General features: G+C 27.6%; 3 protein-coding genes across 4 annotated transcripts; 2 read left to right on the top strand and 1 right to left on the bottom strand.

Annotated features, from left to right (window-relative positions):
• Nucleotides 1-808: 808 nt before the first annotated feature.
• LOC100168972 (nuclear pore complex protein Nup205) lies at nucleotides 809-6,901 on the bottom strand. The gene is made up of 15 exons (XM_016801172.2): nucleotides 6,729-6,901; nucleotides 6,433-6,581; nucleotides 6,205-6,373; nucleotides 5,773-5,991; nucleotides 5,527-5,707; nucleotides 5,302-5,441; nucleotides 4,985-5,235; nucleotides 4,577-4,699; nucleotides 4,015-4,516; nucleotides 3,358-3,602; nucleotides 3,072-3,281; nucleotides 2,830-3,012; nucleotides 2,513-2,760; nucleotides 2,267-2,447; nucleotides 809-1,045 (listed from the first exon to the last, which is right to left on the bottom strand). Exons 1-15 carry the CDS (start codon nucleotides 6,733-6,735, stop codon nucleotides 974-976), a joined length of 2,880 nt encoding a protein of 959 aa, XP_016656661.1. The 5' UTR covers nucleotides 6,736-6,901; the 3' UTR covers nucleotides 809-973.
• Nucleotides 6,902-7,465: 564 nt separating this feature from the next.
• LOC103308081 (DNA-directed RNA polymerase III subunit RPC3) lies at nucleotides 7,466-9,241 on the top strand. The gene has a single exon (XM_008180806.3). The coding sequence runs from the start codon at nucleotides 7,626-7,628 to the stop codon at nucleotides 9,078-9,080; it is 1,455 nt and encodes a 484-aa protein (XP_008179028.1). The 5' UTR covers nucleotides 7,466-7,625; the 3' UTR covers nucleotides 9,081-9,241.
• An 822-nt stretch (nucleotides 9,242-10,063) lies between these two features.
• Nucleotides 10,064-13,808, top strand: LOC100162142 (glutathione hydrolase 7). 2 transcript variants are annotated; one of them, XM_001952484.5, is made up of 8 exons: nucleotides 10,064-10,473; nucleotides 11,243-11,397; nucleotides 11,459-11,610; nucleotides 11,678-11,863; nucleotides 11,922-12,106; nucleotides 12,410-12,634; nucleotides 12,705-12,780; nucleotides 13,083-13,808. In XM_001952484.5, the coding sequence occupies exons 1-8, from the start codon at nucleotides 10,437-10,439 to the stop codon at nucleotides 13,552-13,554; spliced, it is 1,488 nt and encodes a 495-aa protein (XP_001952519.1). In that variant the 5' UTR covers nucleotides 10,064-10,436; the 3' UTR covers nucleotides 13,555-13,808. The 2 variants fall into 2 exon arrangements, with proteins under 2 accessions (XP_001952519.1, XP_008179029.1); XM_008180807.3 differs by lacking the exon at nucleotides 10,064-10,473 and having other exon boundaries at nucleotides 11,285-11,397; nucleotides 11,463-11,610.
• Nucleotides 13,809-15,898: the final 2,090 nt, after the last annotated feature.

The following is a 15,898-nucleotide window of genomic DNA, read 5'->3' as shown; positions in this document are numbered from 1 at the left end:
TAAAAACAATGGTCACAGACGACCCCGCTGTTGGATTCAGTGATCATGAAAATGTTGCATACAAAAATATGAATGTTTTATAATACTATACGTTGACTATTATATAAATACAAAACAATAATGAAGAATGGATAATTACTTTTGATAACTTTTTTGAATAATATTATGCTAATAGCTTATGGATTTGTCTTCAAAGTTATAATTCTATAGGTAATATAAATATAATTTTGGTTTTCGTAATTTCGTTACTGTGTAATTAATAATTATTAATTATTATTTTGCAGTTCAAATATTTCAATAATTTCATAGTTTATTATTAAATTAACGATTCCCCTAGTCAGGCCTCGCGTTAATATTATACAGAATGATTTTTTAAGCATGCTCTCCCTATTTTTTACTTAATTTTTCATATTATATTCAAATTCTGATTTTAGGAATTTTTAAATACACTTGAAGATTTTTGAATACTTGAGATCTTTTATACCATTTAAGGACAATGTTGTTATAAAACAAACTTCTGTTTTTCAAAATATAGGAATCCTTTTTTTTTTTTACTTTTAATTATTCAGCAGATATTTTTTTTTTGAGAATTTTGAAGCATAAAAATCAAAATTTTGAACTAGTAGTATTTGAATTATATAACTTTATGTACCAAGGATAATACGTATATGGAAATTGGTTAAGTAGATTTGGAGGCTTAGATGATTTGGAAATATTTGTAATTACTAATTACCATTGATTTATCAATGTAAATAATTTCATAAATCATGTAAATAACAATTATATTATCTAAGTCATATCACCCTCCTATACTCTATTCAGAATAACCTTACCCACTCGATCGACGAAAACTCGTCGAGTTCGCGCATGTCTGTTGCCACCAGTTGGCGCTGATGTTTGCAGCAATGCCCCCGCCGACATCCCGCAGGCGTATACGTATACGATAGCGATCGGTGACGGCAGCCGTCGACAACTAACGACCAATCACAGCGCTCCTGACTTTCGCCAGGGGGTCTGACAGCTGCCGGCAGCTCAGTCGCGTGCTCTAAAGTGGGCAAGGTTATTCTGAATAGAGTATAGACAAATATGAAATGATAGTAATATTTTTAATTGTAAATAATAAACTAATTTTACTAATGTTATTATACTACATCCTTGTTCGTTTATCCATGTTGAATATTATCTATTTTCTGTTATTTAATAAAAGCAATTTTTTTAGTTTTTAGTTTTTTTATATTGTCATCCGGTTCTGATTGATGGGCGCCCTTGTCTAAGTATACTGAATTGTGAATAGGTACTACATCCAATATTAGTATATTACTTATAGTTTTTATTGTATTTAAACATTTTAAAAATCAGAATTTGAATAAATGTATATATAAAGGAAAAAAAGTAGTAAGTAAATTTTGTATTTCATTATGTGGCCCCTTAAAAAAACTGATCCATGGGCTTTTGGTGTGCCAGGCTGACACTGTCTGTTACAGGAAACCTACTTTGACAAGGCACACTCAAACCTTACTATACAGCAGAGTGATTCCTCAGTTCTAATAAAGCGTTATTTAAAATCAATAGGTGGAGTTGTACCCTCTGGACCTATGCCCGATATACTATTAATAATTCTTGGGATCTAGTCAACTCAAAAGTTAAAAACATTCAGGAAATAGATCTCACTGAGAAGATAGCTAAAAACTACTTAATAGAAACACCTATAATTCTAATGTTGACATTGTTCCATAATAAAGTAAACTATGCTATACTCCGAACCACGAGAGTCCATAAGTAAACCGCGCAATCGATACTTGCATACCCGACGTCTGCCGGCCAAATTTTCTCCCATAGTGCTATTTCCATCACTTGGGAACGTGAATACAGCGGCTCATAAAAACAAAGCTAATTAATTGCTGATTCTCCATATTAAATAAAAAGTTACAAAAAACTCGTAAAAAATTATGGTACAAACTTATAACGTAAATGACACAAAAGACCAGTTAGAACAACGAATTAGTCGAATTTCGTAAACATGTTTACTGCTGTCGCTACGTATACACGAATGCCAACGACGCCTATCGGCGATCGTTGCCGGCCGGCCGACTCCCGATCGGTATGATTAGGCGTATGGAAGAAGAAGAAACAATGCACAGCAACGGATGCGTTTTTACGTATGGACTCTCGTGAGCCGCAGTATAGATCATTATTACTTGTTTCATGCCCTGATGTCTATAAGTTATATAAATCTATATACATTAGATACTATTAAGTATAATACCTTTGTTGATTCTTCTTCTTCTAGACATTCTACAAATCCATGTCTAATACCAATTGTAAGTTTAGGATTGGAAGTAAAATATGATACCATATGAGACTGAGGTATCGGATAAGAAGTTATTGTCATCAGTATTCGAATTGCATGATATGCATGCTCTGGTAAATGTGTATAAGTTACAAACCTTCCAAAAAAAAGTTAAACATAATATACAAATAAAAAAACTTAAATTATAATGTTTATACTAACTTGGATAAATCGATTATATAATCTGGTTCATTTGTTGCTACATTAATACTAACAAGAGTTTTATGCAATCCAGTATATATAAGAGGTGACCCAGAAGAAATAGATGCATTTAAAAATATTTGTTGTAAATGTAAAGCCTGTTCTAAAAGGCGTAGTACAACTAATGTTGTTTTTTCCATTGCTTCTTTACCACTAAATGAGGTATAGAGATCAAACATTTGACAGCCCGTGTGCATTATATTTAAAATCTAAAAATATATTTATCATTTAGGTAGTATAGAAATATTTAAATAATTTATATTATAGAAAAATCTTACAGTTCTTAAAAAATCAGAATTTGTGCATAAGTATGTCATGATATGAAAACCAGGGGGTGGGTTGACATTAATAGTAGTATTATCGGGTAGAAAAACACTACTACCCACAAAATCCGTTTGCTGAGGTTCATATTGGTTCAAAAACTTTAATACGAGTTCCAGGCATATGCCACTTACTTCCCACTTTAAAATGATAGATTAATTAAAATATGTTAAAAAATATAAAAATTAATTTCATTTACTTTTTCATTTTGTTTTTTATAACCTCTAGAGAGACATTTCAGAAAAATATTATTTAAAACAAAATTTAAATATGGATCGAAACCAGGTGTTCGGTTATTTGAACCCAAAAGGTTTGGTACTGGCTGTTCTGTAAGAGTAGACAATAATTTCAATAAAGCAATTGTCAATGGGTATTCTTCATTGCGAGGTTCTAGATCATCTAACTCTGCCTATAATAAAAATATATAAAAAAAAAATAAAGTAAATAACATAAACTAAAATGTTTTTAATTTAGATTGTATTTACCATTATACCACGACTTTGATAGCTGCTTATAGTTGGTACAGTTACAATTATTTGAGATGCTTCGAGTGTTTGCCAAAAATTGATTGCTATTATTGATGGTGGAGGTTTAACTAATGTAGAAAGTGTCAAAATTAAATCTGCCTTGAGAGAAATTCTCACTGGGCATGATACAAGACCCAACAAAACTGGAAGTGTCTCCCATTCGGAACGGTCCACAAAAGTTACTTTTGACTTAACGCTTTGTTCTAAAAATAAACATCAATAACTACTAATAATATAAAATATTATGTTAATCTATCTTATACTGTGTGCTACACAGGAAAGGACGGTTAGTGTTTTAGACAGTCTTTGCCTTACTACATAAATCACACATACTTCTCTTGTCACGCCTCTGCTGGTCCCACTGATAATCCATAATGAACTGTTTTATAGAACAGCACGGGAGTAACTAAACTACCATAAATATTTGTTAAATTAGACAAACGTATAATTACGTTAATATATATTAATATGACAATATTAGTTTTTTGATGAGTGAAAAAAGTAATTATTCAATGTTTTGACCAGCAGTAAAAATTAAATTTTCGGTGTAGGCGTGACAAAAAAATATATTATTTACTTATAAATAAGATTTTAATAGAAAATAATGGAACAAACCTGCTACACTCCTGATTAATTTTAATACAGCTTGGAGACCTTGTATTTCAAGAGCAGTAATACCTTTTTGATGTCCTCTTTTGTACACAGTGTCGGTCGGAGGAATATTTTCTTGTCTTAAATTTGTATAATATCTCAAAAAAGTTTTGAAAAAGTGATCCCAAGTAAGATTGGAATTAGTTGCATTAGAATGAAAGTGATTAAACACATTTTCAGCCCCAGTTTCAGATGTTGCTAATGAGCTTAACATATTTAAATATGGTACAAATAACATGTGAGGCAACATGTCACCAGTTTGACAGATAAATCTGTATAATGAAGCTTGAAATTTTTGAGTCGTTAAAAATGATGACATCTTGATCGTTTTTAATTGTTCACGAGATGGTGGCCAATAATCCAAATTTAAGTTCAATTCTAATGGATCTTTTGCATACAATGCTGCCATCAACATTAACAATTGTTCAAAATGATTTTCTTCACTTGTTGGAGGTTCTAATCCTTCCTAAAAATGCAATTGATTAAATAAAATTAGATCATGTATAACATTATTAGTATAAATTACTTGGTAATAAATTAAAATTGTATGTGCTATTTCATCTGATTTGTTTCTTATTTCTTTGACGGTATGTGGCATCATAACAATAAATTCAGTGATCAATTGATGAAATTTTTTTATCATGAATTCCTAAAAAAAAAAATTGCGTTTTTAATTAAATGATGTGGTACAGTGTATCAATATTTGAGACATTTTTTATGATGATTCATGATTTGTTAAATTCAATAAGATTAACACATAATATGGTTATTGGAGGTATTGTGTATACTGATATTGCTTTTAATTAATACAAAATTTATTATGTTGATATTATCTAGAAAACAGTAATATCATTTTTAAGTACTTTTCAGTACTCAAAATTAATTATTTTTTTTTATTTAAACTGCACAATATACAAAAACGTATAATACATACCACATAATGAAGAAATTCTGAAGGAGCAACATTTTGGTTCAAAAATCTAAATACTTTAGTATCCATAGCATTGCTAATTAATGTTTCATCAATTTTGAATAAATTTTTATCCTGAAATACATGTTGTGAAGAACGTAATTTTGAGAATGCTACAGCTAATCCAAAAGTAGCAATACTTTTCAGTTCTGGCCATTCCCAATCGTGTGAAATAAGTTCAGTGTATGCCGAAGTTAAAAATTGCTCCTTAGTATCTAAAAATTTGTTTTTTTAAATAATAAATATAACAAATAGGTATATTTTATTATTTGTCGAATTACCACCACTAATTTCTTGAGTATTATTCATACAATCCAAATCAATAGCATATAAAAATGAAGTCACCATAAATAAAGGTACTTTGCTAACCACTCCATGCGATTCTACATCTGGTTTTATCTTTTGCAAATGTTTCAATAAACTAAATAAAATTATGAAGAATAAATAATAACACTTTAAAAGTAATTTAATTACTTATAATTTTTAATTGAAAATTAAAAACTTACCTAATTAATTGTTGTTTTGATAATCCAAATTGAATAGAATAATAAAATACACATTCTGCTAACATTGTACGAATTTCAGTAAATAAGCTCACAACAAGTTGGTGATGTTTTGGACCACCAATTGCTTTATTTTTTTGAAGCAATTCAATTTCTTTAGTCAAATCTTTGTTTTCCAATACAACTAAATAAAAATTAAAAATGTCAAGTAAAAATACAGATAAAATTAAAATTAAGAAATGTAATTACTTAAAATATTAATAAATAATCCATCATTCATTAGTTGATCAACAAATTGGCCAAGATGTTGTGCACATGCTGGATCTACACGTGGCATCCAAGTACGACCTGTGCTTCCTTCAATGAGAAGTCTTAAAGAAGATGCAAGCATACGATGTGCATTATAATACAACAATACTGCTACTAAACCTCGGCAAAGTTCTGGATATTTTGGATTTTGGTATCGAGCTATTTTTATTTAAAATAATTTATTTTTAATTTTTATTCATAAAATTCCTTTAAATAACATAATATATAATTTTCAGAATAAAAAATGAATTAACAAATTGAATGAAAAATAATACATTATTATCTGCATCATATTAATTTATAGTTTTAAATAAATCTTATATATTCTATTTAAAATCTGTGAAATAAGTGTAAAGACAAATATTCAGTTACCAGTATTTAAAAGTTCCAAAGACATAAGTTCATCTAAATCATACATATCTGAGAGAATAAGCACTTCTTCGGCCATATCTTTTGGTAATGCCAACATCTCAAATTTCTGAATTGGTTTTCCATCTGCCAAAACTTTCATTATTTGTTCTCGACTTTTAACATTTTTTGGCTAAAATTAATGTTTTCAATATAAAAATGTACAATTTAAAACATTAAATAACAACTTACTGGGTTCTTAAATACATTCAAAAAATGTGGTTTGGCAGCACGTAAAATGCGTTTTAAAAATGCTACATTCGGTCTTTCATTTGTAAAAATGTTCTCCAAAACAGGCAGCAGCTCCGTATATGGTGACCAAGAACTTTGTAACGATTCAGCTAATTAAAATTAAATAAATTATATTATATGCATAATTAATGGCAATAAAAAAAAATGGCAAGCCAGATAAATTAGAAACATAACATTTAATTCAAAAATCTAAGTTCCAGCATAAAATAATTTTAAATGAGTTCAATTTTACTTACTCTCCATGCTTAAGGCAGTTTAATAATAAATTTCAACAATTTCAACAATTATCTAATCAAACAGAACAAACAGACGACTGAATAGTTAATATTAATTTCATATTAAGTTTAAAGCATATAATAATATGTCATTACCATAATTCACAATATGAAAACATTAAAACAACAAAAAATAAATACGGCAAAGCCAAAACATTATACAACAATTATTTTTTAGGTTATGGCGGTTAATTTTCTGTTAATATCGTTAACAGCCGTGGTATCACCTATTATCTATGATTATGGTCACGATTAAATACTTACAGGTTACTCAACGAAACTTATTTTTTGGTGCGCTTAAAATTAACGATCTTGTCATAGCAAGAATAACAGTTAGCGCTTTTGCATTATATTGATTTCTCTTGGTACTACAAAATATATCAATATAGATATACAATATTATGTATTGGAGCGCTAGAAGTTATTCTCACATAGTTGATCAGCTGTTAGAAATCAACATTTACACGCACCACTTTTGTTGTGTATGTGCCATGGTATAAGTCTATGGTATAGCATAGATCTTCTAGGACCATGGTGCATAAGGTCGTTGAGAAACCTGTATAATATCATAGAACATAACATAATATCTACAACCGTGATCGTGATTATGGTCGTTTTATCATTTATCATAAATATCATAGCATGCTGCAACGAGCAGCAGCAGCAGCTGCCGGACGGTGTATCAAATTATTTTCGTCATGCTACTATCATGATAGTCATGCAGAAATCTCTTATCTTCATGATACTAGTGTAGTATCCTATCGTATCAATGTATCATAGTCATAGATCGTGGTACTGAATTACTGTGGTAGTTTCTCGTCTGTAGTTTATCTTAAAGTCTTTTGAATTAATATTGACATGTCATCCGACTATTGTCGAATTTGCACATCTATTTTGCGTGATTATTTTGGTCAAGACGTTTCTGAAATTGCAAAACCTTTACAATGGGGTCAGAAATCCCTAATGACTTTGAGTACCATGTTGGATGGAAAATATCCTCGGCACTTGATACAGGAAACGATAATTGTTTTATTGCAATTCAATTTTGTATCGGCAATTTGTAATGTCCACTCAGTACAAATAGAATACAAATTGAATATGGAAAATATTCTAATGATTTTAAGGTACCCAAAATATTTATCAATTATTAAGAGAAAATTTGGTAATCAGTATAAGGAACTTGTTGAAACTTTACTTTGTCTTGGTCGAGCTTCATTATCAAAAATTGTTAGTGAATGTATTAAATTACAAAATAAAACCGATGATTTATACAATAATTATTGGGAAAAAGCTATTGAATTAATAAGAAATGAATATTTTAAAAGAACACCTACATATGTTGTTTGGACTGAAGTTAAACAAAATAAAATATTTACACCACCAACAAAAAATCAAAAAGATGAGAAAAAAATTTTGTTTACTCTCAATTATAATAAGTTTCATCAAGACATGAGAAATAAAATCATCATAGATGCTGTGGTAAGAACATTTGATGATACAATTGTAGGTGAAGTAATGTCTACAATATTAAGTCAATGTGCTGACAGTAGTGCACCAGTTTCAAACCCTATATCATTGCAATTAATTAGAAGTAATTTATCTGTTGGTCATAATTATTTATTAGAATATATAACAATGATAGAAGAAGACCCAACTAAATTTTTATGTAAATCGTATGGTACAATGTGTAACATTACTGTTAATTTTAAACAGATAATAAATTGTTTAAATGATTCAATAATGGACCAAGTAGTAAGCTATAAGTTTGGTGAAAGTTCTGCAAGGTTATTCAGAGCGACTAGGAGCAACAAACTTCTTGAACTAGAACGTCTCCAACAAACTGCTTTAATACCAGACCGTGAAACAAAAACATTAACATCTGAACTATTTATGAATAATTACCTCCAAGTTCAAGAATTAAGAAAACCAAATACTCGTTTAGGTCGAAATGATGGGAAATCTTTTTATTTGTACCATTTAAATGAACGTCAACTACATCAAGAATTAACAGAAGAAATATTAAAAATGATTGGGAACTGCATGATGTGGAAGTTTAAAACTTGTGAAGATAATAAAAGATTACTAAAAAATAAAGCTCGATTTGATGGTATGGTTCAAGGATTACAAGATAAACAAGAAGCCGACAAGGATTTTATCGAAGAAGCTATGGACAATTTATTTTCACCAAGTGAACGAATATTGCTGGACTCAATAAACAGGCTGTTGCGCAAGTGTCAGCTAAACATTATGAGATTAGACGTGTGTTTATTTTTATTCCATTCTTATAAGCGATACAATGAAACTATTAAATAAATGTTATTGGTTTTATAACTGTATTTTAATTATTGTAAACTATTTTTAAGAACAATTGTATATGTAAATGTTTTTCTGCTACTTTAAATTTAAATACTTGACAAATTTGTTTCATTCCTAAATCAAAAGAAATGATCTAATAAAATGAGTAATTTATAACATTTATGTTGCATTGAACCAACTAACAAAAACCATAAAATGTGAATAATCAATAATAAATAATATTATATTGTGATGGATCATGGATGTGGGGTGTATCATAGGCCAAACTTTAATTTTATCATATTATTTTTGAAGTATAAAGCATTATATTACTGACTAGAATATTCTTAGATAGGATTATAAAACCATGGGAAGGATGGTAAATTATAAATACTAGTATTAATCATAATAAATGATAGATGTAGGTATATGTTTAATCAACTGAACTACTTCTCTAACTCAGACAACATACTTCTATAAAAAAAAAAAAAAACTGATAAGTTTATTTAGTTATGGACATAGATATTAAAGATTTAATTCTTTAATATCTATGGTTATGGATACAACCAAATTTTATATAACCATAGATTTAACAATTTCAAGCTAGGCTTATAGATATATTTATCTATAAACCTCGATTCTTGAATCTTGAATTTCGGGTACACGACACGATTGACAATGCTAGGCTAAACTGGTGTGAATAAATATGCACCGGGATGTTTGGACTAAGGACCATTATATTATAATTTGCCGGATAATTTTAAACCGGTTACGACTTACGCTATAGACACGATATAAGAGAATATCTATGAGTTTAACACAGACAAGACATAGATTTATTATAAATGTCTATGGGATGCTAATTCCTAATATTTATTAGCAATTATTTAATAGTCATGTATGGGATTGGGATTTAGCCTATCGAATTTCCAGATGGTTGTAAAAGAAAACTGATAACAAAAAATGTTCATATTTATAACATAGAAAATACATTATATTATATTATCTATGGATATCTTCTTAAATCGTGGCATAGAGTATAGATGATAGCATACAACATTACAATTCTTAAGCAGCACAACCATAATTCATCTGCCAAATAATTTTATCCAACAGTCACTTATCTATATAGTAGTTACCAGTTAGACCTTGATCGTATACTAGACAGTAATTAGTATGTCTATACTACTGATAAACCGGGCCTAAATTGTATTTTGTGGAGATCAGACGTGGATTGGTGATCACATTTAAATTATATACCTGTGTATCGATTTAATTCGATTTTTTAATTAAATATTTAAATCAATTATCTGTCTATCTAATTGTTGTTTTGAGGAATTATATTAAGACGGATATGTGAGAAAGTAGTCTACGATGGATGACGACACTATTGATAAACTTTCCAGTCAAAGTATGGGTTTATTTTGTCTATTGTCATTAATTATCTGTTACACCATTGGAAACTGTATTGAATATAAAAGTGTTTTTAGTACTTGATTTTTTTAGCTTACGTGCAATTTAGTCTGAACTGTAGATAGTCTAATATTAAAAAAATTTAAAAAATGTTTTTAATTAATTTAAATAAGTACTGTACCTACTAACTACTAGTTTGGAATCAATACCTAAAATGCTTTTATCCCTAATTTATGTAATAACAATAAGATTTATTGCTGTTTCAAAAAAAATTTAAAAGTTTAGATTTATAGTCTGTAAACATAGAATGCTTTTTAGTATTTATAAAATAAATTTCATGCTGTTAAAAAATGTAAAATAATTTTAATTTTAAACCAGATTATTATATTTTAAATAAAATAATATATTATTATTATTATATGAATATTATATATACCTATTGTTATATTTAACTACTAAATGTTGCAAGTTTGGCATGGTCATTTTAAATTTTCACCTTAACTTTAAAAAATATCCATTTCCATTACGCATATTGATCTAGTAATGAATATTGTCCTATTAATAACTATTAATTCTTGAATTATATTTATGACTTATGTATCTATATTTTTTAATTGCTTTGAAAAAAATGTGACTAAATATTTTTATGCAATAATTAGTTCTATCATATTTTTATTTTTTATTTAAAATTAATTTTATCCATAGTTAAATTTAAATCAATATTTGTTTGATGTACTTATTTATATTTGAACTTTATATAATTTCAGCTGTATATGACCATGATGGTTGTGAAAAGACACCACTTTATGCTAAAAATAACAATGAAAAAGCTCTACTTAAATTAATTGTAGGTTTTTGTATGGTATTTTGCATTGGATTATTAATTATTTTATTAATTCACATTCATTATGGATCACATCAGGTATAATAAATTAAAAATATATGTAGTAAAAAATTAAATTAAAATCATATTAACTTGAAAGTTAGTACCTCATGGAAATGTAGCAAGTGATAATGATCAATGCTCTCAACATGGAATTGATGTGCTCAAAATGGGCGGTAATGCAGTTGATGCAGCAATTACTGCTGCATTATGCAACTCTGTAGTACTCCCTCATCTTTCAGGATTAGGAGGGCAAGTAAAATAATATACAACTTAAATACTATATGAATATTTTAAAATTATCTAATTATCTTTTTAGAAGTGGTGTTATGGTGGTGTACGATCATCGAAATGGTATAGGAAATACAATTGATTTTAGAGCTACACATAGTTCACATAATATTATCGGAGTACCAGGTTTTATAGCAGGATTGTTTTATGCCAATGTAAAATATGGAATTCTTCCTTGGAAGACACTAGTTGAACCTTCCATAAACCTAGCAAAGTAAGAAAGACACAATTTACTAAAATGTATTTTACAAAATTATTGTATTTATTTTCAGGATAGGCATAACTGTTACGGAAAGTTTACTTGAAGCAATTAATCAGAATACCACTAAGTTTGTTAAAGATGATAACCTTAAACGTTGGTTGTCCACAGTATCAACTAGATCACCTGGTCAAATAGTTAAAGCACCAAATGGTCTTATAAAAACTCTTACCTCAATATCTTTACATGGACCCATTGGTATGCTATATAAAAAAAGGATGCTACATTAATAATATTGTTACTTTTGTATCATGTTAGAACTTGTATATTTTATGTGTTCCCGCGGATGAATCATAAATGACAAATAAAGTACCTACTTAAGTTATTTTAAACTTGGTACTGTAATTTTTCTAATGTAAAATAGATATGATATGTAACATTTATACAATTATATAAAATGTGAATCAAAAGTTATATTAGTGTGGTATTTACTACCTATATGAAAATATTTATAAAAAAAAGTTCAAATATACCTAATATTGTTTTTTTTTTTTTTTTAAGAATTTTATAAAGAAATGTCTAAAGAATTGGAGTCTACCTTAAAACCAGATGATGTAATTAGCTACCAACCACTTGTTTTACCAGTATTAAAACAAAATTTTATGAACTATTGCATTATAACCTCAAATAATGGTACCGGAGGACCAATTTTACTGGAAGTATTAAGTAATATCAATAATATTAATACAAATGTTGAAGATCTATCAATATTGAATAGCTTTAAAAGTATGCAATTTTAGAAGCTTAAAATGTATTAATTATTTAATATATTTCATGATGATTTGTAATGGTTTAGGAGATAATTGGAGTCAAAATTCAGGATTACAAGTTTCTACTACAGATGCTTTTGATCTTTATGTAACTATTACAAGGTATATAATACTTATTACTTATAATAATAATATACTGTTTATTGTCAAAATAACATAACATGAAGAGACAATAAAAACTAAAAGTAGATACACCGCCCCAAAAGCATAGCGTGTGGTGGGTGAAGCAAGTTCAAATACTACACAATTTAACATAACAATGTATAGATTAAACAATGGAAAATAAATTACAATTTTAAGTTTTTTTTTCCAACCAAAACGTAATATGATTTAGATTAAGATATTTATTAAGATATTATTTGATAAAATATTTATTCAGATTTGTATTTTAATTTGTTTCTTAGTGGTATTGGTTCTGTTTTTGGATCCTATATTTTAACTAATTCTGGTTATATATTGAATAATATTTTGGATTCAAATCTTAAAGAACATATGATAAATCAAACAGAACGAGTAACATCTTTGCATTTACCAGTTATTGCTGTGGAAACAGGAAATATATGTGGAAGAAGATTAATCTCAGGTGCTGCTGATGTACGTGATGGTACTCAATTACTTTTATCAATGTTAAAAACAGATCCACAAGACATATTAAGTGTTAATAATATTCCTCGTTTTCGTTTAAAAAATAATGATGTTGCAATTGAATATCCAAGTAATATAACTAAACAATTTTCAGAATTATTGTTAAGTATTGGATTTAATTTATCTGAAGCAACTTTGCCTTATCCTACTTCTAATATAGTACAAAAAAAAGGAGATAGATCTGTTGCTTTCTCTGATTCTCGTGGATCTGGGAAATCTTATACTTTATAGTATATAAAAATTAATTTTTAAGTATATGTTCAACTTTATGTAATTTAAACAATGAACTGTAATTAGTATTATATTATAAAATATATATTTTTCTATTTGAACCTATATATAATAAATACATAATATATTAATATACAAGATTTAATATATCTAATGTTTTTTTTTATTATAATAAGTTTGAAATATAATTGACTGTTAATCGGTATAGTGTGGGGTCACAGAGTTATTATCAATATATATATATATATGATGAATAATTGTAATTTTATATTTTTCTTAAGTAACAAACCATATTGTCCTACAGCCCTTGTAATAAGTTATAATATTCTCGATATTAATGATAAAATGCTTTATTACTTACATAAAAATGTCATGGTTTTTTCTTTTGATTAATCTTTTCTTTGACATCAATGGTTAATATCTATTATATTAAAAATGTTATTTTAACTTCATCAAATTGTTAAAAAGTATACCAGAATCAATGCAAAAATTTAATAAAAAAGATGAAAATAAAACATATTTGAACTAACAAATTGATTTTCATAGTTAGTATTACATTCAAATTATTTTTTAAATCTAAGTATATAGACAGTAACATGTTTAAGGAATAATATATTTCTATTATTTTAATTTTAATTACAGAAACGTATGCTAAACTGAGGTTTTCTATGTGATGGTGGCATATCTTGTGAAGTTTGTGGTATCAATGACTGAATAAGCTAGAAATATTTAATTTTATAAATTACCCAAAATTATAAAATCAGCGGTAACATTTTATTTATTAAAAAAATGTATTTGCTAATTTAAAATTACATAACAATTATTTAAAATTAATGCTATAAGATTAAGTTTACTAGGTAACTATATCTACTTATAATTCATAAATATTTTTTACATTCCCTGTCTATATGAAAGAAACATGTCACAAAAATACTTTATCACTAAAAGGACAAAAAATTTAAAAAGGAAAATATTTTGTCCTCCCCTTGACATATTATAATTTATATTAGGTATATGATTATGCTATGTAAATATTTATTTACAAATTACAATTATTTAGTGATAGGTAATTTTTTACAACTCCAAGTAAAAAAATTGTCTAGATTTTACTATAAAATTAAAGTATCAGTTGGATTATTAAATAATCAAACATATTTACATATTTAATATAAAAATATCATTTTGACGTCTGATCGGAAACAGTATAACAACTCGTATACGAAATCGATCTATAAATAAAAAGTTGTCAATTTCATGAAATGGAAACAGTAAAATAATATACGGTGTATCCACTAAAACACAGCAATATAATAAGTAAATATTTAAGTCATTTTAAATATTAAAAAGGTAGGCAATTGGGTGTCGCTCTGCTGTACAGAAGGATACAAGTGGGTCACTATTATAGATGGTGTTAAATTTGAATTCAATGATATAATATCATTGTATAAAAAAAACGTTTCTGAGCAAAAACGCGGTCGGCTTATGATATTAGTATATTACTAAGTGTATTTGATAATATTATTGTGAATAAAGTAATTTATGTATTTACAGTGGCGGGCTGAACTTCAATTTTAAATGACGCATTTTCATAATTATGTTCTTACCACCATCACCACCACCACCACCATCCTATTTTTACTTATAACAAAGTTATGATGTTAATAAAATGTGATCAAAAAAGCCAAGAGGTCAAGCTTTAGCATGTAATTCTGCGCCACAGTCACGGGGTGGCACCACCCCCTTTGAAAAGTGGACGCAACTGCGTCAAAATTGACCACTTCAGCTCGCCACTGTGTATTTACCTATTTAGGTGGAACCTTGTTTTAAATTTTCAATCTTGTCAAAATTTGAACTTTAAATGCTTATAAAAAAAATTGTACCTATGTATTTTTAATATTTTTCAACTACTATTGTAATAATATTTCAGGAGGCTTGCATTAAATTTTCACGCTTTTTTACCCAACTAATAACATTTTATTGATATCCAAGCATTTTTACTGGCCTAAAAGGTGATGACAGACATAAAAATTAAAAAAATTAAAAAAACACACATCATTGTAAAATCAATCCATTCATCGTACCACTCAGAATCTAAAAATAAAAGTGGGTAAGTAAATGTCGCTCTGCTGTACAGTATACAGTAAGTTACAAGTGGGTCAATGTATAATAGATTATATTAAACTTGAATTCAATGATATAATATTATTATTGTATAAGAAAAACGATTCTGATGTGAGATGATTTGTCAATCTGGATATATTAATTTATATTGTTATTATTTAATATACCCTGTAAGTTGAATTAATATTATAATATTATTATTAGCTATTGGTTTTACAATGCT

The sequence above is a fragment of the Acyrthosiphon pisum genome, chromosome A1 (genome assembly GCF_005508785.2).
Source record: "Acyrthosiphon pisum isolate AL4f chromosome A1, pea_aphid_22Mar2018_4r6ur, whole genome shotgun sequence".
NCBI lineage: Eukaryota > Metazoa > Arthropoda > Insecta > Hemiptera > Aphididae > Acyrthosiphon > Acyrthosiphon pisum.
The sequence above is the reverse complement of the archived record's forward strand: the minus strand, read 5'-3'. Positions and strand labels throughout refer to the sequence as shown.